This window comes from Marmota marmota, unplaced genomic scaffold (assembly GCF_001458135.2).
Source record: "Marmota marmota marmota unplaced genomic scaffold, marMar, whole genome shotgun sequence".
Lineage (NCBI taxonomy): Eukaryota > Metazoa > Chordata > Mammalia > Rodentia > Sciuridae > Marmota > Marmota marmota.
This window is the reverse complement of record NW_026000272.1, coordinates 13,698,849-13,724,234: the sequence shown is the minus strand read 5'-3', so window position 1 is coordinate 13,724,234 and position 25,386 is coordinate 13,698,849. Positions and strand designations below refer to the sequence as shown.

General features: G+C 35.5%; 1 protein-coding gene across 1 annotated transcript; it reads left to right on the top strand.

Annotated features, from left to right (window-relative positions):
- Htatsf1 (HIV-1 Tat specific factor 1) lies at window positions 1–16,653 on the top strand. The gene is made up of 9 exons (XM_015498036.2): window positions 1–336; window positions 1,787–1,967; window positions 2,332–2,379; window positions 3,213–3,367; window positions 5,506–5,669; window positions 7,170–7,269; window positions 12,869–12,958; window positions 13,842–13,979; window positions 14,520–16,653. The coding sequence occupies exons 1-9, from the start codon at window positions 151–153 to the stop codon at window positions 15,750–15,752; spliced, it is 2,295 nt and encodes a 764-aa protein (XP_015353522.1). The 5' UTR covers window positions 1–150; the 3' UTR covers window positions 15,753–16,653.
- The last annotated feature ends 8,733 nt before the right edge of the window (window positions 16,654–25,386 follow it).

Here is a 25,386-nt window from a genome sequence, read left to right as displayed (position 1 = left end):
CCCGGGGACTGCTGGGGCGCAGTGGGGAGGCGGGCCGGGGGGCGGCGGGGCTCGAGCTGAGCACAGCGGACCTCCCTTTCTCTGCTCCCTTCCAGCGTCATCTGGGCCTTTTCTCTAGTCTAAACCCTGCCGGTGGGCTAGGTAGGAAACATGAGCGGCAACAACTTGGATGCGAACGATGAGTTTGATGAGCAGTTGCGAATGCAAGAATTGTACGGAGACACCAAGGACGGTGACACCCAGAATGATCCCAGCGGAGAAGCCGATTCTTTTGAGCAGCAGCCGGCCGACACCCCCTATGAGTGGGACCTGGACAAGAAGGCATGGTTCCCCAAGGTAAGATAGAGGCACCGGCGCCACTGCGGAGAGGGCCGCCTGGCCAGCCTTGCTGGTACTCCTATTACGTTTGCTTTGCCAAGGACCATGATCCTAGCCCCCCATGTCTGGTCATGACGCGTCTTTTTGTTGCGTCTGTTGCAGAACCTATGTGTAGAGAAACGTAAATCTTTAGGTAGTGTCTTAAATGCCTTTTGTATGCCTTATTAATTTTGTCTGTGAAGGTCACAGCTGGTTATTACATTGATGACTGATTTTTATTGCAAAGAGGAAAAACACTAGATTTAGTAACGTTTGATCTTAAGATAGTCAAGGTGATATATCCTGGGAATTCAGATGTTAAGCTTATGTACTGTGTGAAGCATGTTGATTTTTTTAAAAAAATAGCCATTTATATATCTTTATTGTTTGAACTTTTCTTTGCCCTTTGCTTTATTTTCCTACAAAATTTTGTCCCTGGGCATATGTCTTTGAACCGTTTAACCACAGGACTGTGACTAAAGATGCACAGAAGATGGATGGAAATGATCTGTGTACATTTGTTTGGAGTACTCAGAGTTTGTTAATTGTTTTATTTCAGCTTGGAAGTAAAATAACTAGTGTTAAACTTGGTTCTCTAAACTTGTGGTAAATGTTCCCTGATAATCTTAAGACTCATATGAGCATCAGTATCAAAGGATATTAACAACACAGTAACTTGCAAGCTGATAATAACCAAATATGTCTCCATTGTGTGATTGGATGGTTATTTTAAAACTTTAGTGTTTTTCTTTTCCATTTTGTGTTGTATATATTCCAATCTCTCCAAATTGTTAAAATAGACTGTTTACTTATGTATAGTGATACCAGCTTGAGTGCAGATTTGTTTTCTTTTTCCTTCTGAGTACTTATCAATTATTTGGTAAGGGATTAATTTGTAACTCTCTTTTTATGTTATTAATTCCAAAAAACAAGGAATACACATATGATTTGGACTTGTCCTTAATTTGTTTTGATATTGAATGATAGTGTAATTTAATTAGTGATAGAGTCAATATGAACATTTTGTTTTACAATTGTTAGCCTCATTCTTCATACAAAACATCAAGAGTTGCATGCCATATGCTCTCATATTCAGAAGTGTGAGTATTTATTGTATACGTATATTGCATCTATACAGTAAGAAATTGGTTTCTATAATAGATTATTAAATGACATTTGGTGTTCTGCATTATTGTTAGCTGCTATTTCCTTTATTTTATGTATTTGTAGCCTTAGTCAAGGGTATGGTAGGGAAGTAATAATTTACAAATGAAACAATTAGAAAAGGAGCCAATATTTCTTTAAATGCTTTGGTATTTTATGCATTTACAGTTTAATTACTATAAGTGTTAATCTGCAGAAATTTAAACTTTTTATGGGTGGAAATAACTTTGAATTTTTGTGTATGCATTTTGACTTTCTTGTCCAGATCACTGAAGATTTCATTGCTACCTATCAAGCCAATTATGGCTTCTCTAATGATGGCGCATCTAGTTCTACTGCAAATGTCCAAGATGCCAACACTAGGACTGCAGAGGAACCGCCACAAAGAAAAACCCCTGAACCTTCTGATCCTAGAAAGAAGGGAGAAAAAAGAAAGGCTGAATCAGGCAAGTGGTTGTACCTTGCAAAACATGAGCATAAAAATTTAAAATGTGAGTGTGTAAACATATATAGTTAGTTTTGGGGGAATTATAATAGCTCTGAAGGAATGAGTTTTTTTCTTTAAGATGTCTGAGTCATAAAGAATCAAGATAAAATGACCATCTTCTCTTTTAGCCAGGGCTTGAAAACAAATCTGTCAAAAGGTTCAAATATTTGAAAGGTAGGCAGTGATTTGAGTTAGTTTATTAGTCTTCTAAAGGTAAGAGAAAGTTCCTAGAGATTTTAAGAAACTGTCACATTGTCAAAATTTCATAATGTAATTCTTATCTTGGCTTTTAAGTATTATATGTATTTCTTTTTGATTTTTAGGGTGGTTTCATGTTGAAGAAGACAGAAATACAAATGTATATGTGTCTGGTATGTATACCTTTTAAAACAAACTTAAGATTGAACAATTTAAAAAAAATTTTTTTTAGTTGTTAATGGATCTTTATTTTATTCATATTTATATGCAGTGCTGAGAATCGAACCCAGTGCCTTACATATCTGAGGCAAGTGCTTTATCACTGAGCCACACTCCAGCCCAGGATTGAAAATATTTGATGTTGAGATTTTTTCAAAATGATTTTTAGTTTTAGTTCCTCTGAAGTCCATTTTTAAAATCTTTGTGGATGGATGTATATATATGTTTGTATTTTATGTGTATATGTGTATATATTTTTTGGTATAGGGGATAGAACCCAGGGGTGCTTTGCCTTTGAGCTGCATTCTCAGACTTTTTTTTTTTTTTTCATTTTGAGAGGGTCTTGTCAAGTTGCTTAGGCTGTCCTCAAATTTGAGATCCTCCTTCCTCGGCTTTCCAAGTTGCTGGTATTACAGATGTGTGCCACTATGCCCGGCTCATTGTAGAATTGTTTGTTCACTTGTTTACACTAATGAGGAATTTGCTTATTACAGGTCTAAGAAAAATTAAGTGTATGTAACTTTGCATATACCATCCATTTTACCTGCGTTAGCTAATTGATGACAGTTTGCCCTCTTCAGATTCAGTGAGGGCTAAGCAAAAATAATTTTAATATATATTTGAATACATAAATATGTGAATGTTCCTTAGTTTGATAGATGTAAGATTTTTGCATTCACTTGGAAAATCAGTTTTGCATTCACCTAAGTTGTAAATTTCTAATTGATCGAATGCTAAGTAACTTTCACCTTTATAAATATTTTGGAAAATTTTCTTGATTTTACAGGTTTACCTCCTGACATTACAGTGGATGAATTTATACAGCTTATGTCTAAATTTGGTATTATTATGAGGGATCCTCAGACAGAAGAATTTAAGGTCAAACTTTACAAAGATAATCAAGGAAATCTTAAAGGAGATGGGCTTTGCTGTTATTTGAAGGTTAGTTATATGATCAAATAAGTTCTTGTATTTCCATTTTTTTTAATGGAGGTCTCACTCTGTTGCTCAGGCTGATCTTGAACTCGAGGGCTCAAATGATCCTCTTGCTTCATCCTCCTAAGTAGCTGGGACTAAAGGCATGATTCATTGCACCTGGCCTTTGTATCACCATTTTTACCTCAGGAGCCAGGACTATAATCATTTTTTAAAATTTTTTTTAGTTGTAGGTGGACACAATACCTTTATTTTATTTACTTATTTTTATGTAGTGCTGAGGATCAAACCCAGTGCCTCGCACGTGCAAGGCAAATGCTCTGCCACTGAGCCACAATCCCAGCCCAGGACTATAAAAGGTGATAACTTAAACCAAGAAGTATTCAAAACAGGGTATAAAGAAAACTGAAATTTCAGGTGGTACCTGTGTGTATCACTTTGGTAAGGTTTTCACGTGTTTTGAAAGTATATAAGTATGTGCCTGAAGTGCTTCTTTTGTCTTAAAATTCTCAGTGCAAAGATCTGTTCATCAATGTGTGTAATCAGTTGGGAAAATGGTTTAAAAATCTGAGAAGAAAAATGAAAGCCAGAAACATTTTTTTGGCCTGTTGCAATGAATTAGACCAGGGTTTTGCAAACTCCAGCCTGCCACCTGTTTTTGTAAATAAAGCTTTATTGGAGCACAGCCATACTCATTCATCTATGCATTTGTCTGAGACTGCTTTTGTGTTTCATCAGAGTTGCATATTTGAGCATAGGCCTCATGGCCCACAAAGCCTAAACTGCTTACTAAATGGCTGTTTACAAAATGACTTTTCTGACCCTGGAATTAGATTATAAAGGACATGATAGCTTATGCTTATTGCTTTAAAATATTTTTGAATAGGAGAAAAGAGAATGATATTAACAGAAATTTGCAGATGTTTTGTGTAGTCTTGGTACCATAAATTGCACAGAGGTAGCTCAGTGCCAAAGGCAACAACACCTGCCACCTTAGGAACGAGTATTATGTGTTATTGCTGGGTACAAAATGTACATGATAATGAAATGTACATTTGTCATAGAACCTGACAGTAATTATAAAGTAAAATAAAAATGGTACAACAGCAGTGCAAGCACTACAAGTGCGTTGTGAATCTGCTGTATTTCAGTAAGACCAGAAGAGGGAAGGATTAAGCTGACAGCTTTTTGGTAGGTAGGTTTTTAACCTTGTTCTTAAACAAGATGGGTGTGGGATATAAGCATGACCATTTGAGGGAAGTACTTTTGTAGTTTAAATGTAAGGAGATTTGTAAGTTTTATAATTCATCAAGGATTATTAAACATCTGTGAACTGCTTCTTTAAGGGGGTTTGATTGGATATTTAAAAAATGGAGTTTATGAAACTTCATATATATAATTTAGGGCCCATAAAAGCACAAGATTATCAAACCAGTAAATTGAGTTCCAGAAAAATTTGGGTAATTATTTTAAGATCCATATTTGATTTGAGCAGCTGAGTTCAGTTTTGTTTTCCTCAGACCTTCAGGTCTTAGACTCTTTGGATCTGATAACTGCCCACCTTATATAGGACCCACATTCTATAAATGTATTTCATGAATATGCCGCTAGATATCTTCTACTTATTAGTGTATTGCAGACCAGTATTTTAGTTGTTGAAGCAAAAAATTAAAGGCTGGAAATCTTATTCCCAGTTCCTTGAGTCATCTAGCCTTTCAGGTGGGAGTACGATAGGATTTTAAAACTAGAATCAACCTTCCATTATGCAAGTCCATTCACCTTATTTTGTAGATGTGCAGTTGACATTCCAAGAGGCAAAATTAACCCAGTAATTAATTTATTGAATATTTAACTGTCTGCTAGTTCCTACCCTTTGCGTGAACTATTTCATTTCATAAGGAGCCCTGTGATGAAGATAGTACTATTCCATTTTACAAAGGAAGAAATTGGGGCTCAGAGTTTAAGTAAGGGGCCCAAGTTCACACAGCTGGTTAGGGGCAGCTGTGTCTCCAAAGCAAGTTTCCTTATTTACATTCTAGAGTTCTTTATCTCAAAGTAGGTAGTTGTCATCATTCCTTTCTAAAAGACTTCTCAAATTTTCAGTGTGTAACTTATTGACTGTATTTTATTTTACCTTTATAAAGAGGGAATCTGTGGAACTTGCATTAAAACTTTTGGATGAAGATGAAATTAGAGGCTACAAATTACATGTCGAGGTAGCAAAGTTTCAGCTGAAGGGGGAATATGACGCCTCAAAGAAGAAAAAGAAGTGCAAAGACTATAAGAAGAAGCTGTCTCTGCAACAGAAGTTTGTATTTTTTTTTCTTTTTGAAAGGTTCCATATAAATATCCTAAAGTATATTTTTGATAGTAGCCACTTAGTTTTGTTTCATCAAAAATGTCTACAGATCATTTTTAAAGAATTTCATTAGTTCACCAGGGATCTTTGGTAATCTAGTTGATGGGCTGGTTTGGCAATGGTGGTATTTTTTCTTTCTGCAGTATTTATTTATAATATAATGGTAATTAACTGAACTAAGAAAAATCAATTTTTTTAAAAAAATATTTTTTAGTTGTCAATAGACCTTTATTTTATTTATTTATATGTGGTGCTGAGAATCAAACCCAGTACCTCACACATGCTAGACAAACGTTTTGCCACTGAGCCACAACCCCAGCCCCAAGAAAAATCATTTTTTGAAAATGTTGAACATTAAATTAGCAAGATAGTTTAGGCTTATATACCAGAACTTTTGGTTTATTTTCAATGTGAATTGAAATCAGTTATACCAGGAGCTAAATTTTTATATACAGGTTTGTTAGTAGAAATTAGAAATGATAAGCTTTATTACTGTATTTTCTGTATAGTTACATGTAGCATATATGTAATGTTGTCAGGTTTTTATTAATATATTATTAAACAGACTGAAGTATGCTAGTTTTAAGAAAAGGATACTTTCCCTGATGTTAAAATAATAATAAAAGTGTTTAGTTGTACTATCCCATAGTTTTTACAAGATTAGTTTAAAAAGATACTACAAATTTTGTAAATGGTATTAGTAGAATTTAAGACTGTAACAAAGTGAGTAGTTTTATATATTTCTGTGCAGCTTGTTCTTTATAATGATAAAGTGCCTAAAAACTAACGCAAAACATTTTTTTAACCTCAAAATACAGTCAACTTTTCATATCCGTGTGTTCTATATCTGTGGACTCAGTGTACTCTGAATTGAAAATATTTGGAGAAAAAATTACATCTGTAATGAACATGGAGAAACTTTTTCTTGTTATCATTCCCTAAGCAATACAGTATAACAACTATTTATGTAGCATTTATATCATATGATAAGTAATGTAGAGGTTGACGTAAAGTATACAGGAGGATATGTGTAGGTTCTATGCAAATACTGTGCTATTTTATATAAAGGACTTGAGTATGGGTTTTGTATCCAAGGTGGGTCCTGGAACCAGTCACCCATATATGCTGAGGGACAACTACATATCTTCCTAGAGAATAATAAGTAGTAAATAATTAGGAATTTTAGGAGTCCCATTGGAATGTTTGTATGAGATGAGTTGCTTATATATGCTGAGGGTTTCAGGTACCGGGTTTATTTTTACCCCTGCCCAGCATTTTTTTTTTTTTTTCAGAAAATTCTGTGAATGGAATTGTGACAGAAATATACATTGTTTTAGAATCAAATAATTATCATTATTAAATATTCAAAGGGTTATATTAGTAACTCATTTTCTATCCAACAAGTCTGAAACAAAATTCATTTTCTTTCTACTATATTATGATATTTAGGCAGTTGGATTGGAGACCTGAGAGGAGAGCTGGGCCATCCCGGATGCGCCATGAGCGAGTTGTCATCATCAAAAATATGTTTCACCCTATGGATTTTGAGGTAGGAAATGGTGTTCTAATGAATAGGAATTCTGATACGTTTTCTTTCAAGGGAGCCCAAAGGTCATCTTCCATCTTTGTCATGTCACATCCTACATGTTCAGGTAGTGGATAAGGCAGAAAAATGGAGCCAAGAATCAGTCTGATGTTTTGGATTTGTCTTTGTTTGGCACCATGTTCTTTTAATTGTATCCCAGTAAAACTGTTTATTTTATTTTTTATTTTTTAAATTTTTTAATTTGTTCTTTTTAGTTATACAGGATAGTAGAATATATTTTGACATATCAAACACATATGGATTATAACTTCCCATTCTTGTGGTTGTATGTATATGAACATAGGAAAGTTATATCTGATTCATTCCATTGTCTTTCCTAGTCCCATCTCCCTTTCCTTTTCTTCATTCCCCTTTGTCTAGTCCAGTGAACTTCTTCTCAGCTTAATACTCTTATTGTGGCCCCAAATAACAACCTCTTGGTATGGGAAATTATTAAGAAATATCATCATTTAAAGATCAATGAGGATAGTTTGTGGATTTTGAGTGCAGTCCAACAAGTATGGGCTGATTTGGTGGAGAGTACCAGTTGCACACTTGCAAATGAAAACTCACTTTGCTACTAAAAGTTTAATCCTTAGTATAATGAAATTCAGCCCCCAATGTTTTAAATAACGGGTGTTGTTTTTTTCAGAATCTCAGTTTTACAAAACCCTTCAGTGGCTACTAGGAGAAGGTTATAATATTTAATGTCCATGTAAAATTCTTAAGAACAGGAAAGAAATGAATAAAGGAAGTTTTCTAGTACTGAAGAGGTTTGAGGAATACTACTTGTTGTCACGGTATCTTGTGCTGCATTCTGCTTCTAATTTTTTCTGATGTAGATTGACACTATCATTACTGGCAAAGCAACTCTATTCTCTGTCTGGTTCTGGAATTATAGCAAGTTATACATGAAGAAACTATTCATAATGTAAAATTCCAGGTTTACAAATGTGGTAGGTGCAATCAGTGCTCATTCTTGTTGTTCTGTGCATGGTTTGTAAACAGTGTCAAAATGCAGTATCATTTTAGTTGCATTAGAAAGGTTCCCAAGATGGACAATTGAGCTCCATCTCTGAACAGTGATGCAATAGGACTTACTGTCCACCTGTGGAGTCTGGACATCTTTCAAAGTCATTGGATAGATGCATGTGGTATATTTGTAAAGTTGCATGGTGTCTCTGCTGACCAGAAATCCAGAAGAACCTTGAAATATTACAGAGCTATTGTAGACTTGCAGTAATAATGAAGTATGACTTAAAAACACACATGTATACAAGCACACTACAGAAGGTCTCTGACTTTACCTGGGTTTGACTTAACACATTTTTGACTCTATGATGGTGCAAGAACAATATGTGTTCAGTAGAAATGGTGTTTCAAATTTTGGATTTTGATTTTTTCCCAGGCTAGCAATCGTGAGGATGAACAACCAGTACTCTGCAGTGTATATACAGTGTTCACTAAACTACATCCAATATTCAAATCTTTATTATAAAATAGATGTTTTTGCCCAACTATGGGCTAATTTAAATGTTCTGAGCATATTTAAGGGAGTCTAGGCTAAGGTCTGGTGTTCAGTAGGTTAAGTGTACTAAATGCATTTTGTACTTAGTATACTTTCAATTTCTGATGGGTTTGTTGGGACGTGACCCCGTTGTAAGTTGCATAGCATCTGTAGTTGCTTTTTGAAGTGCTGTCCTTGCTGGGTTCGACTTTAAAAGCAATTCATAGGTAAATCACAGTATCTAGTCTACTAGGTACAACTCTAGAATTTCCTGTGATTCATCGAATTTTATCTCCCTGTTGAATAAGTGGTTTGTTGCTTAGGTGGCATATTTATTTATGTTACTTGAAGTCCTTGATTCACATATATCAAACTCCTGACATTCAAATGTGAATGTAATTGCAAACTTAATTTAAAGCATTTAGACCCTCTAAAGAAGTCTGTAAATTTTATATGTTCTTGTTTCTGCCTCCTGCCTTGCTTATTGAGAGACCCTATTTATGTTTAACTGTCACCCTGAGCTGACTTAGCTTTATAAATATTATCCCCTCCAAGCTACATTTATTCCATCTTAACCCTTACAGATCTACTTATAAATTTCTGATTCTTTAAAAACAAATACTTCTTGGTTTAGTGTAAACTTTACTTTGGAGTTACAGAGCCTTTATATTACCCTGTTTTGTTTCACTTGTGTCATTTATTATTATCTGAAATAATTTTATCTCTTCTGCTAGAATATGAGTTCCATGAAGACCAGGACTTTGCCTACTCTGTTTGCTGCTGTAGTCCCAGGGAATAGAATTGTAGACCCTAAATATGTATTTATTATTAGGCCCTCCCTATATTTATTTTATGGTTCTGCAATTGAACCCAGAGACTAGTGTTTGCTGAGCACATGTTCTAGCACTGAGCTATACTCCCAGCCCCTGCCCTATTATTTATATGAAGAATAATTGAAAGAATGAATGAAATCCCTATTACTTCCAAGCCAGAGTTTCTGCATTCATGCAATGGATAAAATATTTCTGCTTTACATCTTTGTAAATGAAAGCAATTTTCTTCTCAGATGCTATGCTTCAGAGGGTGGCAGGACAGTCTGTGCTGGCAGTGGTAGGCTTCAGAACTCCCAAGCAAAGAAATCCTTGGCCCTCTCCTTGTTTGTGCACCAACCTAGTTTCAAGTGGTTCAACTAGATTGACAAGAGCCTGTTAGCAAGAGAGAGAACAGTCTTGGTTTTTGTTCACTATCTCTGTGGTCTTGAACTTCAGAATGTGTAGTGTAGACCTATACTATCTGATATTGTAGATTCTAGCCACATATGTATAGTTTAATTAAAACTAAATAAAAAGTTCAGTTCTTCAACTGTACGAGCTATATATGCAATTAATAGCTACCAAATTGAATAATGCAGATATGCAAATTTCCTATCATCATAAAAAGTATTAGACAATACTGGTATAGACGTTATGTGACAATGAATAGAAGGGTTTAACAGGAAAGCCTGCTTTCATTACATAATTTTTGGGATTGTTTGATTTGACTGAAGACTTCTTGTGACCCTAAAGAACAGACATTAGCATTGAGCTTTTTAGTGGGAAACAAAACATTGAATTGTCAAGTTACTTCAAGTTATCAGAAATAAGTCAAGATTCTGGGAGTGTAATATATTTGTATTCTAAACAGTTGACCAATGTTAGAAGCAGCATATCTAAAAATACTCTTTGGCAGCAGGGTAAACAGTGAAGCCTAATGTTTTTAATGTCACTTCAGAGGGTCTGCAGTATTCGATTCAGCCTTATTTAAAAATGTAATGTCTGGCAAATTAGAATCCCAAGAGATGAGGAGTGAAAATTCAAATGCAAAGGTATGTTTCTCTTTGTGTGTATCAGCAATGTCCAATAGAAGTATAAGGTAAGCCCCATGTGAACTTTAAATTTTTTCATAATCCAAATAAAAATATATTGTGAAACTAAGGAAATTAAATTTTTGTGAATTTTAATTTAATCCAGCATATCTAGCATATTACAGTTTTGACATGTAGTGAGTATAAAAATATTAGTGAGGTATACTCCTTTTTTTCCTTTTGGTACTAAATTTTCAAAGTGTAGTGTACGTTTTACACCTAGAGTACCTTGAGTTGGACTAGCCACATTTCAAATGTTCGTAACCCTGTGTGATCAGTGTCCACTGTCTTAGCCAGTGTAATTTTATATTGTAAAGGCATGAGAAATATCATTTATTTCTTCTATACAAAACGAAACACCATCATGGGGGAAATAAATTCTGAGAATTAATGGTAAAAAGTTGTAGTGCGTGAGGCCAATTATAGTCACAGGCCTATTGCTTGCAAAGTGCCGTCTTCAGAAAATTTCCATGTGTAGCTCACTAGGTTAAAGAGTCTTCCTAAAGGAGGAGAACATTATCATGGAGCATCAGGATACTACTGTACAGCAATGATAATGTATTAGTTTTTCAAGTTGGTATAAATGACAACAAAGGTCTGGCAAGACTTAGGCTCAGAATTGATACCTATCTTATAGGAAGAATACTGAGAAATTGATGTAGAAATAATGGTGTCCCCCACCCTAATGGAATCACATTTAAATTCAAAATTTGTTAAATATTTAGAAACTTTTTTTGTTTTTGTTTTTTTATATAACCCTGATTTTTCTTGGTGAATAAGAGAGAGATTAGGAACAGTTTGTCAAACTCTGAAAAATATTTTATTGATTATTGGCTGTATATAAAATTCTGTACTGTTTACAAAACTCAGTGAAACAAGATTCCTGCCTTCTGCAAGCACATGATCCCATAGGAGCTGATTAGACACATGCATCACCAATGGCCACTGCGTGACTTTATCAAAAGATGTTTATGTTCCATTGCACCATTTTCAGATCTGATAGTTCTGCAAAATTAGGTTTTCTTCTCCAAAATAAGGTTTTATAAATAGGGAAATTCAATCTGCCAGCTATACTTTTAGAAGCTGCAGATTTGTGCAAATTGGGTTTTACATTTTTTCTTTTAAATCTGATTTCAGTAACTGCTTCCCAATTTATTTTTGCTTTTTGAGAGAACTTTAAGGGAGAAAAGCTACTTTTTGGTACTTCATCGTAGTTCCTTTTTAGTTGGTAAGAAAAATAAAACCCTGTGAGAAAGATAGATGCATTCAAATGTTTTAGTGTAAATGGACTTCAATAGAAATTCTTAGATAGCATATCTTCGTTTATATTTGTAGTTAAAATTCAAGTTTATAAACCTAGCTTTTTCTGAGCCCTTTTCATGCATTGAAACTTAGAGAAATATTCCCATTGGAATATTAAAAATCCTTTTGATATGAGGAGGAAAGTACACCTGAACTTGACTACTAGAAATAGCAATGCTCAAATGTTCTCCGTACACTTGGTTGTTGTAAGAGCAACAGTAAGAATATGTCTTAATGTTTGCTTTATACCTTGTGTGCTGTGTTGTCTTGTTATAACACAGCAGAAGATAAGATAAACAAGAATCCTCCTAAGGTTTACCTTGTGAGTTAAAATAGAATCTTGAAAGCACACACACAAAAAAGGTTTTAGAAAATTTAGTCAATAAAAGTGATATCTCTTTCTCCTTTGCAACATTTCTGTAAATAGGAATCTATCTGAAAATCAGAGCAAAGGACTCATCAGTATTACTATGATGCCTATGCAGTACAGGAATTACCAGTCTGTGACTAAAAGTGTGCCACAGGGTTTCTTCCTTTACTGCTGCTGTTAATTTGGAATTTCCAGTCCCACTTCCCTTCCTTTTTCCTTTGTCACTGTAGGCCCCCCTCTTCTCTTTGCCATGCTTGTCCATTTCCTCTGTCTTAAAGCAGGGTAGACATATACTAGTAGCATTGTCTGCAGTGGTCTAACTTCATTTGATTTTTTTTTTTTTTAATTTTGTAGACTATAGACATAGTCAAACTTAAGCAAAACTTTTTTTATTTGTGGGTTTGTCAGAGCAATAAATTTGATTCTCAGGAATTATAGTTGAAGAAACAGGAAAACATTTTAATTATGTTAATTTTTACAGGACGATCCATTGGTGCTGAATGAGATCAGAGAAGATCTTCGAGTAGAGTGCTCCAAGTTTGGACAAATTAGGAAGCTCCTTCTCTTTGATGTAAGTTCATGGCTTGGAAAAATGAATCCTAAAACAATTATTTTTCTAGCTTAATATATGATTATTGAACATCAGTAAGCTCCTAAATTTTAGATTAATATTTTAATATAGTAAGTTTGCTATCTGATGGTAGTCATCTATCAACAATAACTAGATATACATTTTTTATTTTTACAAGTCAAGGCTTTGATAGACTTGGTATGTCTTGTTCATTTCTCTTCATCCCTCTTAGAGGATGTGATCAGGTGAAAGAAACTGCAAGAAAAATGTACAAAACTTTATTTTTCCCTATTTGCCCACATTTTCCCCTCTCTAAATTATTCTTCTCTATATTTGGATCAATTGGGGAAAATATTCTACTGTGTATTTCCCCTTTTCATCCTTCTTTTACTTCCAAAATTGACATAGTAATTTAAAGTCACCATTTATTTTTGTTGTACTATTAGCTCCTTTACGTGTTATCTCATTTAGCCCTCAACAACCCTTCCAAGGTAGGTAAGTCCTATTCTACCCACTTTACAGATGAGAAAACTAAAACTTTTCAGTTGGAGCACCGTGCCCAGGGTTTATTCAGCTGGTAACTAACAGCCAGGATTTAATCCCAGAGTGAATCTCACTTCAGTGTTCATAGTCTTAACAATTACTCTGTCTTATCTCTCATTAAACAATATTTTTTGCAGAAATATTTCTGGCTCTTGCTAGATAAGATGTAGCTAAAGAAATAGCTGAATGCATGCCGTTTTGGGGATAAAAGGGAGAAAGACTTCTTAAAGTCTTCTACCTTGAAGTATCAAAGAGAATACTATACCTTACATACTTTATCAAATGTGTTTTGCTTTTAATCTTATTGTTCATTATTTTTTGTTCATTCTTGTCTTTCTAGAGGCACCCAGATGGTGTGGCCTCTGTGTCCTTTAGGGATCCCGAGGAAGCTGATCATTGTATTCAGACCCTTGATGGAAGATGGTTTGGTGGTCGACAGATCACCGCCCAAGCATGGGATGGGACTACAGATTATCAGGTAAATTCTACAGTTATCAAGGCACACAGATTGTTTTATTACCAACAAATATTGATCAAGCAGTCTTTTAGGATGAAGTTTTGGGTTTGGTTTAATCTGTTTAGTGTAACAACACTTCTTTTAAATAATACTTTACATTCAGAGGATGGAAAGAAAAAATGTTGCAGTTTGTAAGTCTGAAATTTTGAGACTTGCCCAGAATAGTGATAAGAAAAGAACACATTAAACCAAAACATTTCTTTTCCTTTCTGTGTTGTTGTGTCCAGACAGAACTCAAATACTAACTTTTAAGACATGAAACATTTCTGCAGTACTGTGGTGTTTTCATTTAGTTAAATGATCCTATTTAAGTTTGGCTATTATTTAAAGTCAGTAAATCAAAATGTAAAGTGTTTGAAAACTGAAGACAGATATTACTAGGATTTCCTGAGGGGAGCTGCCTTATAAAATCAGGGTATTTTCATCAGAATTAGAAACACTCAGAGAAATTGTTCTTGTCGCCTAAAACTCATTTTAATGGCAATTTCTACTCATCCACAGGTGGAGGAGACCTCAAGAGAAAGAGAGGAAAGGCTGAGAGGATGGGAGGCATTTCTCAATGCTCCGGAGGCCAACAGAGGCCTTCAGCGTTCAAATTCTGTCTGTGCTTCAGAAAGGGCAGGGCCTTCTAGAATAAGGCATTTTTCAGAGCACCCAAGCACATCTAAAATGAATGCTCAAGAAGCTGCAACTGGAGTGGCATTTGAAGAACCTATTGATGAGAAGAAGTTTGAAAAAGCAGAAGATGTGGAAGAAGTTGAAGGAGAGGCTTCTGGAAAAGATGCTAAAGAAGGTGGGCCTGAAGAAGAGGTCAAAGAAGGCTGCCCTGAAAAAGAGTCTGAAGAGAGCTGCCTTGAGAAAGAGTGTGAGGGAGGCTGTCCCAAAAGAGAATATGAAGAAGGCTGTTCTGAAAAAGATTTTGAAGGGGGTAGTCCTAAGAAGGAGTTGAAAGAGAATGGCCCTGAGAGAGAATCTAAAAAGAAGAAACTCAAACGTGATTATGAAGAGAACGGTGTTGCCAAAGAGTCTGAAGATGATGACCCTGAAAAGGAGTCTGAAGAGGAGGATAGCCCCAAAAAAGAATCCGGAGAGGATGACTCAGAGAGAGAATCTGATGAAGATGGTTCTGAAAAGCAGTCAGAAGAAGGCTCCGAAAAAGAATTTGAAGAAAATGGCCTTGAAAATGATTTTGATGAGGAGGGCTCTGACAAAGAGTTTCCTGAAAACATTCTTGACAAAGAGTTAGAAGAAAATGACACCGACAAATCAGAATTTGATGAAGGCTCTGAGAGAGTGTTAGATGACGAGGAAGGTTCTGAGAGAGAGTTTGATGAAGATTCAGATGAAAAGGAAGAAGAAGAAGATATATATGAAAAGGTTTTTGATGATGAGTCTGATGAGAAAGAGGATGAAGATTTTGCCAATGAAAAAGAACGGGAAGATGCTAATGAGAAAGAGGAAGAGGAGGATGCCGATGAAAAGCTGTTTGAAGACTCAGATGAAAAGGAAGATGAAGAAGATGCAGACATAAAGGAAGATGAAGATGTAGATGAAAAGGTATTTGAAGATGGCAGTTCCAGTGAGAAGTTTGATGAGGAGGAGTGTTCCAATGACAAGGTGTTTGAGGATTCTGATGACAGGGGGACTTTGGGGAATGTGAAAGAAGATGCACTGTCCACAGGCAGCAGCTTTGTCCTTAGTAGTGATGATGATGATGATGATGATGATATTTAATCCCTTAAACTTGCTTTTTAGGGAGAGTCCTCCATCTCCATTTGCCTGTGCTTCAGGGTCATTACTAGTAGTGTTATATGAACATATGCATAGTGATAGGGTGCCATCTGATTAATGCATTGAAGTTTTTCCATTGTTACCTGTACCTAATTATTTTAAATATCTGTTAATTGGCTGTCGAGTTAAAACCTCATAGTTAATAACGCAAATAAACTGGATACTCGTCCTTTTTGTCAGATTTGTTAAATGCATGCAAAATAATATTTTTAAAAGTATTCTGATTGAAGTTTGTGATATTCAAAAATAAAAATAAGCTGATAATATGCAGAAACTAAAAATTGTACTGGAGTTAAATTGTATCTTAAATTCATACTATTGCTTTATTCATACAAAATCTCTTGGGAGTGTCCTTGTTTCCAGCTCATGTTACCACTTGTGTCCCAATTTCTCCATTCTAAATCAGAACATGTTCCTGAACTCATAAAGCAAACACCACTTCAGAGTTTTTCCCTGCCCAGTCCTTCCACCATTGAAAATATAGGGGAGACTAGCATTCTTTCATGTACTGTTTCTTAGCCTCCTTGCACCCCTTTAAAAGTAGATTTAATGAGACTGCTCCCCAGAAAATTTTATGCATGCATACTATACAACTTCTGTACAGTTTTGGGGGGTGGTTCATGGATCCCCTGAAGATTAAGAACTTTGTCATGCATACTTCAGTTTTTGTTTGTTTTTGTTTTAGAATAATGGTGCCTAGTATTGTGTGAAGTTGTGTAGTCCAATACAGTTGTGGGTCTTAACTATGCTTTCCAACTTCAGTATTGATTACTAATGATGTAGCAGTAAGAAATTATTCTCATAAATTAGAAGCATTAAAATAAACTGCATTGGTGCTCTTTCATTATAGCGTCTGTAATCATTATCTTCCTTAAACAGCAAAGAGTTCCTATACTTGAAGCCCATTTTGTTCTGAGGATTTTTTAGTCCATGTGTGGGATTTCTTAAAATCTTCAGGATTTTACCAGGGATGAGTCAGTAAAAAAGTTACATATAGGAATATTGCAAACCCAAACTGTTCCCTTCAAAGATTTAGAGTCATTTAAACACTGATGTATTGTAGAATTGGTTTTCTAAATAAAAGGAAAAGAATGCTTTACCCTCTGTAAACAGAGGTTGGGACACATTACAATGGAAGTTAGCTCTACGATCATGAGAGGGGCCAATTCATTCTTTACATTAAAATTGTAACTTTGAAGATCCCAAATCTGCAAGACTGTACATTTCATCTGTTGTTTCAGATATTAACCTTTGCTTACTAAATATTACCATTTATAAGAATGGAGAATGTAGTAAATTGGATGGGGGCTAATTTAAGTGGTAGAGTGCTCATCTCACACATGTAAGGCACTGGGTTCAATCCTCAGCACCACATAAAAATAAAGATTGTGTCCATCTACAACTAAGAATATTAAAAAGAATGTAGTAAACTTTCACTATTTGGGGGACTGCATCATCTAAACAAAACATGTGCAAACCCTAACAGGTTCCCATCTACAATATGAACATTTTTTCATATAAACACACTAGAAGTGAAAGATAGCTGTAAAATGGTCATGAGAATATAAATTAACAGCCACACAGCACACACACATAGCCACCTGTTTACTAAGTAATCAGGTTTCATTGGTCCTGAAAACTGAGTTTATTGTGAGGCAACAATACATCCTATTATCAGAAGAAAAGAAAATATGGGGGTGGATTCTAAGTACAACAATGCTCAACAATTGCCTGACAATTCCTAAATTGAATGTTCCTTCAGACTAGTTAATTTGCACAAGATATTTCATACTGTATTGCATTCAACCTTGAATGTATGAACCACAAATGGCTTCAGGCATGCCTTTGAATGGCATGATTGCCCTGTTCTCTGAGCCCACGCCTATCTTGAACAAGAAACTTGAAACTTCATATTAGATAAAAAATATTACTTATCTTGGGCAATATTAATGAAGTATTGAAGTTGTTACTGCTTTCTACAGGAGAAACGATAAGGGAAAAATAGGAGTAAGTTATTCCAAGTATCTATTCTCCTTTCTTAAGCAGTCATAAGTACGTTCTTTCTGGAGCCCAGAGGAGAAAAATCCAGTCCATTTGGAAAGTGCTACTTCTTCCTGTTCGATCTGTTTTCCTGATGTAAGTTCCTTGATTATTTCTAAGTCTTGGAGAGAAGTTAGGAATTAGCTAGTATTTGGATTATGCTTTTCTCAAATAATAATGCAAACTTTTTAAAAAGTAAGCTTAACATTTTTATGTAATAGAAATGTTTTTAATTAGTTTGAAAAAAAGCCATACTTTGGCGAATGGGAGAATGCCTATAAATTTGCCCTTTGTGAATATTTGTCAATATTCTTAAGGATATTTTCCTTATTGAATCTCTTTCTGATACAAGTTGCAACCTTTCTTTAGACAATCACTTCATTTAAAGTCAGTTTGCTCACATACTTTTTGCCTGTTACCACACTTCATTTACTGGCTTTGTTTATATCTCTCAGTAAAATACCTCCCTGATGTTAGAAAAAGGAAAAAATATATATTCCTTTCTAAAATCACAAGTTGCTATTACAAATAGCCTAACTCTTGGAAACCCGTTAGCGTAGGGAATAACTGCTTGAGAAAAAAAAAAAAAAAACAAGCTGAAGGCTTGTTCCTCTAAACAGCAGTACTCAGAGATGGGGCTTTTAGGAAAGTGATTGGCTCATGATCGCTTTAATCTCATCAAGGGATTGATTCATCGATGGATTCATAATTTGATTGCATTATTGGGAGTTGTACTTTACATGATTCATCATGTAAAGTTGACTTTTTAGGTGTTCAGATTTTGCCATGATGGTTTTATTTTCCATTAGAAACCAAGAAGATACTGAGGTTATATGATAGATCACAAGTATTGCCCTCAATTAGAAACCATAACCAGGTGGCCTTGTGTTCATATTTTAGTTACCTTGTAGAACTCGAAGTTTGTGATATTAAGATGTGCTGGCTGTACAAAGCTAAACAAAGACAGGACAGCAGTAACAGCACAAAGATGGCTTTTTCACTGCCATTATTCCACTGCTGGCACTACTTCTCAGTGTTTCTGCTGAGATAGTAATGATAACATTAGAAGGCAGAATCAAAGTATAAAACAGCCTTTGTTTTGCTGTTTTCCAGGTTTATCACAGTAATTCAATTTAAGTAATAATGATAATCCACAACATCTAAATGTATAAATGTCCAGTCAACTATGTGTCTGATTTTCAGATTTGAAAATATGATTGACTTTCTTTTTTTCTAAGTGTTTTATACTACCTTTTAAATAATGAAATCTTTAGGTTTTAGGTAATTCTGAAGAAATAATAGATTAGGTCAATCAAATTTTGTATGGCATTTCAATGTTTTTTGTACCACTATGTACTGGGACTATGTGGGTCAATTTGAGATGGTTGTAATGTTAAACTATTGATTTAGAGTATTTAGACTCACTGTAGCATCTATGTTATGGTTTGAGTCTGGAATCTCACCCAAAGTCTCACATGCTGAAGGCTTGTTCCTCTAAGCAGCAGTACTCAGAGATGGGGCTTTTAGGAAAGTGATTGGCTCATGATTGCTTTAATCTCATCAAGGGATTAATTCATCAATAGATTAATAATTTGATTGCATTATTGGGAGTTGGTGGAAATTATAAGAGATGGGGCCTATTTGGAGGAAGTAGGCTACTGGGAGCATGCCCTAGAACAGCATATTTTGTTCCTTGTCCCTTCCTCCCTCTGTCTCTTCTTCCTGGCTGCCATGAGGTAAACAACTTTTCCTCACCAAATACTCCTTGCCATGATATTCTGCCTTACAATGGGTGCAGAAATGATAGAGCCAGCTGGGGTGCAGTGGCACATGCCTATAATCCCAGCAGCTCAGGAGGCTGAGGTAGGAGGATTACAAGTTCAAAGCTGGCCTCAGAAATTTAGGCCCTAAGCAATTTAGCATGACCTTGTCTCAAAATATAAGAGGGCTGGGGATGTGCCTCAGTGGTTAAGCACCCATGGGGTCCCTGGTGCTAAAAAAAAAAAAAAGTAGAACCAAGTGACCATGGACTGAAACCTGTTAAACTATGAGCCAAAATAAACCTTTCCTCCTTTTGTTTATGTTAGGTATTTTGTTATAATGATAGAAAGCAAGTATGAACTGGGCTAGTGTGTGCCCAATAATATGCTAGGTGAGGTGAGGCAGTGAGGAATAAAGGGAAAATTAAAAATGGATACTTCCTTAGATGGTAGGTGTAGTGTCTATATGGAGACAAGACAGCCAAAAAAAAAAAAAAAGCCCCACATACAATTGGCATTTGAGATGGTTAATCAGAATTATAAACTTGATTGGATTTAAAGATGCTTAGGATTAAAAGACTTCTGGATATGTCTATGAGGGTAGTTCCAGAGACAATTGGCATGAGGGACAGCAAATTGAGGGGGAACACTTTCCCTGAATGGTGACACTGTTCAATAGACTGGGAGCCCAGATGGGATAAAAAAAAATGGGAGGAGGAAGCTGTATTGGATGCATGCTTGATTTTTCTTGAGTTGATGCATCCGTGGCTGCTACCATTACCCATGGACTTTGGACCCCATATCCTTCAGTCTTCCAACATGTAATCTTACCAGCAATTTCCCAGGTGAAGAGAAAGCCTACAGAAATGGAGAAGATCTTTGTCAGATACTCTTCTGAAAGAGAATTAATGTCCAGAATAAAGAACTAAAAGTAGACAACATTATAAAACAAATAACCCAATCAATATATAAACAAATGAACTCGACAGACATTTCTCAAAAGTAGTAGAAATTGTCAACAATTTTATGGAAAAATGTTCAACATCACTTTTAGCCATCAGTGAAACACAAATCATTTTATTTCTAGCATCACAACTACACTGTTTATTTTTTATTTTATTTTTGGGAGTAGCAAGGATTGAACTCGGGGGCACTCGACCACTGAGCCACCTCCCCAACTCTATTTTGTATTTTATTTAGAGACAGGGTCTCACTGAGTTGCTTAGCACCTTGTTGTTGCTGAGGCTGGCTTTGAACTCATGATCCTTCTGTCAGCCTCCTGAACACTGGGATTACAGGCTTGCGCCACCATGCCTGGCTTACACTGTTCATTTTTATCATTAAAACTACACTGAAATTCTCTGACTCCAGTTATAATGGCAATCATCAACAATTCAAATAACAATAAATGCTGGGGAGCATGCAGGAAAGGGAACTATTACATACTCTTGGTGAGAGTGTTAGTACAACCACAATGGAAACCCATTTGAAGTTTCCTCAAAAAGCTAAAGATAGAACTATCATATGATCCAAATATACCACACCTTGGTATTTATTCAAAAGATTTAAAGTCAGCATACTTACAGATAGAAGCTTACCACAGTACAATTCACGATAGTCAAGTTATGGAATCAGCCTAGGTCTCCATTGACAGATGAATAGATAAAGAAAATGTGGTACATATACACAATGGAATATTATTCAGCCATAAAGATGAATAAAATTATGTCATTTGCAGGAAAATGGATGGAACTGGAGAATATAATTTTGAGCAATATAAGTAAGACTCAGTGAGAAATGTACCATATATTTTCTCTCGTATGCAGAAGTTAGAAGGAAACAGACAACCAATCAGGAGAAAAAGGATGCCGTGATAGTAGAAAAGGAATCTCTGTATTTTTTTTTTTTTTGATAGGGGGAGGGAGAAGAGTGTAGGGGAAGTATTGGGGAGTGAAATTGATCAAATTACCATATATATATATATATATATATATATATATATACACACACACACACACACACACACAAATACACCACAATGAAACCCACATTTCTATATAATTAATCTGTACCAATAAAAATAAAACAAAAACATGTATAGCATGCACAAGGCCCTGGGTTCAATCCCCAGCACCACACACACAAAAAAGGATAGCATAACATGCTAAAAAATGAACTATGTGAAATTTCCTTTGAGACACCCCTTGATTCGATCTCTAAAATTTAGTTCTGATTTCCCTACACTCTTCTTCCCTGTTATTTTAGTTTCTGCATCTGTTCTGCAGATAACCAGCAATTTGACCAAAAATTATTGTGTGTTTACAAATTTGTTTGGATCTCTTTCAGCTTGATGACGTGTATTATCTCTAGTCACTAGAAGTATCTTATTCCTTTATTATTACAGTAAAGAAATGAGAGCCCAATTCCAGTATCACTGTAGAAATAAAGGAATTTGGGCCATTTGGCAATAAGACAATTTTTCATTTATGTACTTACCAATGTTTCTGTTACAAATTTAGTCTTCTTAATATTAAGGCACTAAGCTTCACTTCTAGCTCCACTTTATATTCAAATCACCAGGAAGGATGACAGGGAGAATGGTGAATCAATAAGCTATTTACAATGAATGAGTGAAAGTATGTAAGAATATCCATTGAATATAAGAACAGCCCTGAGAATCTTTGAACATTAGCCTTTTTACACCAAAGTTCCATACAATGGGAGTTTGCTTATAAAAGTTCCAGAAGTGCTAATTATACTCTCCATTCACACAATAAATACAGACCATGAGCCAGACATTGGTCTAGGTGTGGGGAATATAATCAAACTACATTTTTATATATGTACATATATGCCACTATTAAACCCACCATTCACTAACAAGGGGGAATTAGGGAAAGATAAATCTGATGATAGATGCTGGGAACAAATTAAATCAGGAGAATGTACTAGAGACAACTTGGCCCGGGGAGATGATTCTTTTTTTTCTCTCTCTCTCTCTTTCTTTTGACATTTTGTAGATACATTTCTTTTACAGGGGTAAAATATAACTTGGTAAAACCTTACCCATTTTTCTCATTAAATATTAATTGAGAAACAAAAATAATGCTATTCATGTATTTTACTTAAAGGAAAACTTCACAAATAAGGGTTATTGGAAAGATTTGTCAATCTGAATTAGTGGAAGTTCTGGAACATAAATTAGTTGTTTATTTATTTATATATGACAGCAGAATGCATTACAGTTCTTATTACACATATAGAGCACATTTTTTCATATCTCTGGTTGTATACATAGTATATTCACACCGATTCCTGTCTTCATACATGTACTTTGGATAGTAATGATCATCACATTCCACCATCATTAAATACCCCCTACCCCCTCCCTTCCCCTCCAACCCCTCTCCCTTATCTATAGTTCTTCTATTCCTCCCATGCTACCACTCCCTATCCCACTATGAATCAGCCTCCTTATATCAGAGAAGACTTTCGGCATTTGGTTTTTTGGGATTGGCTAACTTCACTTAGCATTATCTTCTCTAACTCCATCCATTTACCTGCAAATGCCATGATTTTATTCTCTTTTATTGTGGAGATGATTCTTTAGCCAGGGTGATAAGGAGTGAAGGTTGCTGAGGAGGTGACATTAAAGCCAATACTCAAACAATGAAAAGGTCTTGCCAGGTAAAGAAATGGGGTAAGATGGTTCCAGGCAGCATAAACAGCAAATGAAAAGACCCTGAGGCAAGAATAAACTTGACATGTCCAAAATCCAAAAAAAGTTCAGTATGTCTGGAGTAGAATGAGCAAGGGAGGGAGTGGTGGATGAGGCTGGAAAGGTTGTGGGGCCAGATTGGAAAAGAGAGGGACTTGAGAGCCCTGGAAAGAAGGTGGATTTTATTTGGAGCATATAGAAAGGCATTAGAACATTGATTTTTAAACAAAGCAGTGATTCCATCTGATTTGTGTTTTAAAGGGAGCTTTTTTAGCTGCATCAAGGAAACAGAACTAGAAAATTAGGAGGGTTTTTCAGTAGCTCAATCAAGCAAAAGATGGTGATATCTATGCAAATAGTGAAAAGTGATTGGATTTAGGATATATTTTGGTGGTAGATATAAAAGTGGGGGAGAAGATGTCAAGAAGTTTGTATTTTGGGTTTTACAGTAAGTACAGATGTTTCTAGTGTAATGGCACCTCTGAATGCTTCACACAATGCAACGATGTGTGCTAAAAATAATAGGGCTTATGGGAGATGCAGGGTTAGGGCAAATCATTCAAAATCCATGGAACTTAGTAAGTAGAGCATTCAGAAGCACAATACCAAGTCCAGTGATAGAAATAGTGGAGTTTATCTCTGATACCATTTGCATCCCATAACCCAGTTAGTTAATCTTTTGCTAACCCTTAAATCCAGCTCAGCTTCCTCCTTCAAGATATAAGTCCTACAGGACATTCACTTCTAATAGTGAGGAATTTTAACCAAAATTTAAAAGTGATCTGGGACATAGTCCTTTTCACATTACTTTTGCATCATCTTCATCAGTACTCAGTTTTATCAGATAGCTTAACATAGGAAAAAAACAGCAAATATTTAAATCATTTAACTGCTTACCCTAGTACCAAGGAGGGTCTCTCTGTAGAGTTCTGCATTATGCTAAAGGTCTTCATGTACTGCTAAGGCCTCCTATTTAGTAGTATAAAAGTTGGTCACAGCTTGAAAATATTAATGTGCTAGAAAAATGGCATGTGAATGTTGCCATTTTTAAATATTTGTTCTTTTTAAGTAGAGTGTATTTTGACATATACATACATGGAGTACATCTTATTCTATTTAGGATCTTGTTCTTGTTTTGTTCTTTTTAGATATACATGACAGTAGAGTGTATTGTACAACCAATGCCACTTCTGTTATACCAACATTATTCCCCAATTACTTAAGTAATTACCAGCAAAGAAATACACACACACACACACACACACACACTGCAACAGACAGACTATGGAGCTTTTAAATAGAGTTGTGTGATCTGGATTATGCTTCAGAAAGATCATTCTGACTGCTAAAAGCAGGACAAACTATGGGCTGGCGGCAAAGGGTGCCCTTAAGGGACTGTTGTAGTAGTTCAAGTGAGAGGTGATGGTGGCTCAAACTAGGCTATTAGGAAAGATGGTGAGAAATGACAGGATTCATTCTGTTTATATCTTGGTGGTCAAAGGATAGCATTTTCTGATGGATTGGATGTGGGGATTCAGGGAAAGAAATCAAGGATTACTTTCTAGGATTTTGGCCTGAGCAACTGAGTGACTGGCTGGTGGTGCTATATTAATTTTGGTAGGTGATAACAGGAAAACAAGTACCCTTGAGGAGTGAAGCAGCTGAAGGTTTCTGTCTTCATTGTGTTAAGTTTTAGTCATCTATAAGAAATTCAATGGGATATGTCAAGTAGACAATTAGATATATGAGTCAGAAACTTGAGGATGAAGTAAGAACTGGAGATATAAACTTGGTGACATCAGGAAAAAGATGATATTTAAAGGAAGGAACTAGATGAGCTGCCTTCAGGAAAGAGTATAGACAGAAAAGAGGCTGAGACTTGATGAACCCCTCATACACTTGAGCATTTGTAGGCAAGACAGAAAAAGAGGGGACAGAAAAAGAAATAGACAGTGATATAAAAGAGAGGAGAATGTGGGTTTCTGGAAACAGACATGAAATATTTCCTGATGTAAGGAGTAGCCAACTGTACCAAATATTGCTAGAAGTTGAGATGAGA